This window comes from Physella acuta, unplaced genomic scaffold (assembly GCF_028476545.2).
Source record: "Physella acuta isolate Inbredline_101_S28 unplaced genomic scaffold, ASM2847654v3 ptg000445l, whole genome shotgun sequence".
Classification (NCBI taxonomy): Eukaryota; Metazoa; Mollusca; class Gastropoda; family Physidae; genus Physella; species Physella acuta.
Genome location: NW_026731964.1, coordinates 65,393 through 68,335, shown reverse-complemented (window position 1 = coordinate 68,335; position 2,943 = coordinate 65,393). Strand labels below are relative to the sequence as shown.

The 2,943-nt window shown below is 33.3% G+C and overlaps 1 protein-coding gene across 1 annotated transcript; it reads right to left on the bottom strand.

Annotated features, from left to right (window-relative positions):
* Positions 1-1,736: 1,736 nt before the first annotated feature.
* LOC131943174 (galanin-like G-protein coupled receptor npr-9) lies at positions 1,737-2,795 on the bottom strand. The gene has a single exon (XM_059303187.1). It carries the CDS (start codon positions 2,793-2,795, stop codon positions 1,737-1,739), a length of 1,059 nt encoding a protein of 352 aa, XP_059159170.1.
* Positions 2,796-2,943: the final 148 nt, after the last annotated feature.

Genomic DNA, 2,943 nt, shown 5'->3' with positions numbered 1-2,943 from the left:
AAGCGCTTTTATCATCCTGTCGGTCAAAATAATATAAAATATGAAAGCTTTGTATAAGTAATGGTGTCTCGTGTTATGTTTATTTTTATGTTTTTTCTTGTAGTTATATTATTAGTGTTTAAAATATTATTGATTTAATACATTTCAATACATTTCCCTTTTATACAATATCATTCTTTAGAAATTACTTATAAAAAAATAATAATTAAGAGAAGTAATTGCTTTTTAATTTGCTTAGTACAAATCTATTAAAAGGAGCTTATGATTACCCCTATTTGACTCTTTTTTAAAAGAGGGAAATAAGTCATGGAAGTGGTTTGAACATTTGCTTATCTTTGATAAGTTTAATTGTAGGAGAAAGACTCGGCTTTCACAGTTATTTAAAAACAAAGGGAAAAAGAATATACAAGAGCGTGGGGTGGTGTCTATAGAATAAAGATAATCCAACCGCAGCTACGGCATTTTTTTACAAGACAACCATCAAGTCAAAAATGAAAGAAAATTTACTTTTTTTAACTATACAATTTTTTATTATGGTCGGCTCTGGGCCCCTAAATGGCGTGGGCCCCCCCCCCCCCCGCATTGCGGGGTCTGGCGGCACTGTAGTTCCGCCCCTGCACGCAAGAAGAATTTGCCCAAGAACACAAATACGAGAAGCGATCATATACTGTTTTTGTGAAGTAACGTACTTTATAGGAAATGTAAGCCAAAACTACAAGACAAAATTAAGGAAATATAAATTACTTCCGTTTATGTAAAAGTGTATGCAGTATTATGTGTTTCGTGTATTTTAATGTATAAACATGTAATCTATCAACAGCTAGCTTCTGGCTCGAATGGAGTGAAATGTTAAGCTGGAAGTCTTTAAAAATATCTAAAACATATTTTTGAACATCTATAATATTATATTAAGTTGAAGAAGATGTGTTTAATAGAATGTTTTTAAAAACACTTTACAATAAGGTACATGGCGCCGTCTTTAAGAAAGTTGCTCATAATTTTATCTTCAACCTGTTTTTTTTTTTATTCATGCTACATTGTCCTTTTTCACTGAGGCAATATTTATATTCCTATTTATTAACTTTGTTTTGTAATCAAATATGACAATTTTTGTATAACTTATATTTTCATTTTCAGTTGCACATTTTCATAAAAACAAGATGAATACCTTTCATGGTAATTGTTAAATCTAACTATTAATTTGAAATATCTTTTAATCACCCGTAGACACTATTTATCATTTATTTTTATCATGGAAACATGACAATTAATTAATGTTAAAGAAAACAATGCCAATCTAATCCAAAAACAAAAATAAACTTGTAAATTAAAACAAACTTTTTTATTATAGTTCTGCAGATCCTTAGGAATGAATAAAAAACTAAGGGACACTTGGACAGAAAGAAAACAACTATATATAGAGATGCAAACAGTTTTTTTTTCTACTTTACAAATTTCACATATAATGCTTGAAAAACTGCTTAAGAAAATAGTTTTAGAATACTGTAAAAAAATATCTGTTCGGCTATTAAAATGGTTCACCTATTCCAAATTATATTTTTTTCAGTAGAAATTTAAAAGATTTTTTTTAAATAATTTTTTTTTTTTAAATAATTATCCACTAATAAAGAAATTCACGATTTTCCTTGTTTACAAAAAATATACTGTACCACTATTTAATTCACATGAACTACTTTATTTGCCTTATGTAACTTAACAATTATAAAAATCGTATTTTATGCTTGTTTGTTATTAAAATTTCTCCAAAACAATTGACGAAATCTGGAGTTGAATCTCAAATAGATGAGGACATTACCGCAACAAAATACACACTGACACGTGTGTACAATGACGTCAATGACTTCAAATAATCTTCCGTGTTTCCCAAATATGGAGAGCTCTGGGAAGAGTAGTTGTGGCGGATGGAAGCAAGCTCTTGGCGTGTTGCTGATGATGTAGGTCAGCGAGAGGACGAACAACTGCTGGGTTATCCTGATTTCCTTGCTGGTTAACTGCAGTTTGCTCTCTGTGTGGGTGACGTCACTGTAGCTTGTGTTTGTGTCGTTATGGGCTAACGTGCACTTTTTTCTAAACGATAGCGCTTTTGTGAGAACGATTTTCATGGCAATAGCAGATATTAGCAATATTATTTGAACACAGTTGGTTAAAATGAGCCCCATGACAGTCCAAATGACATCTGTCACTATATGCCACTTAGGCGATGCCCAAAATAATGCTCTGGTTGTGTTTGTGTTTTTATCAAACTGGGGTATAATCCCCATGAAGGCGAAAATTGGAATTTCAATTGCAAAAACAGATATGGCAATCACCGAACTAGCAACGATGGAGACTAATTTAGTTCCTAATTTGTTTCTAAACCACAATGGCGAGGCCACGCTCAGGCATCGGACAATGGCAAGAAATATTATAGTGACCATGGCGCAATGATAGAACTCGCTTGCACACAGTAGCAGATAAAAATCTACACTGTATGGATCCACGGGGAAGTAAGTTGTATAATTACTGACTCGTTCAACACAGACAAAGACGCATGAGATCGAAGATGCGCCTTCTAACACAAGAAACAATAGATCACAGACAGAGAGGAACAAGAACGACAGAGTCACCCCGTCTTTAAGTCCCATAGCGATAAATGTCCGGATCGTCAGAGAGTTGCCTACGACTCCAACAAGGGAGACAACTCCACGAAAAAGACACAAAACTGTGCTAAGTGTGGTGACGTTATCCTGCATTGAAGAGGGCGTCGCAAGTAGCAAGTCAATTATTTCAGACATGGCTGTTGTTATTCCCTGTGTATCTTTATCTTATTTACATAAAGATTACTATTTGTATAATTTCTTTCTCTGGGCAGTAAATACTTCTCGACAACCTTTACTAAATTGACGATTGTAAACATAGACACCAAATAGAACACGAATATTG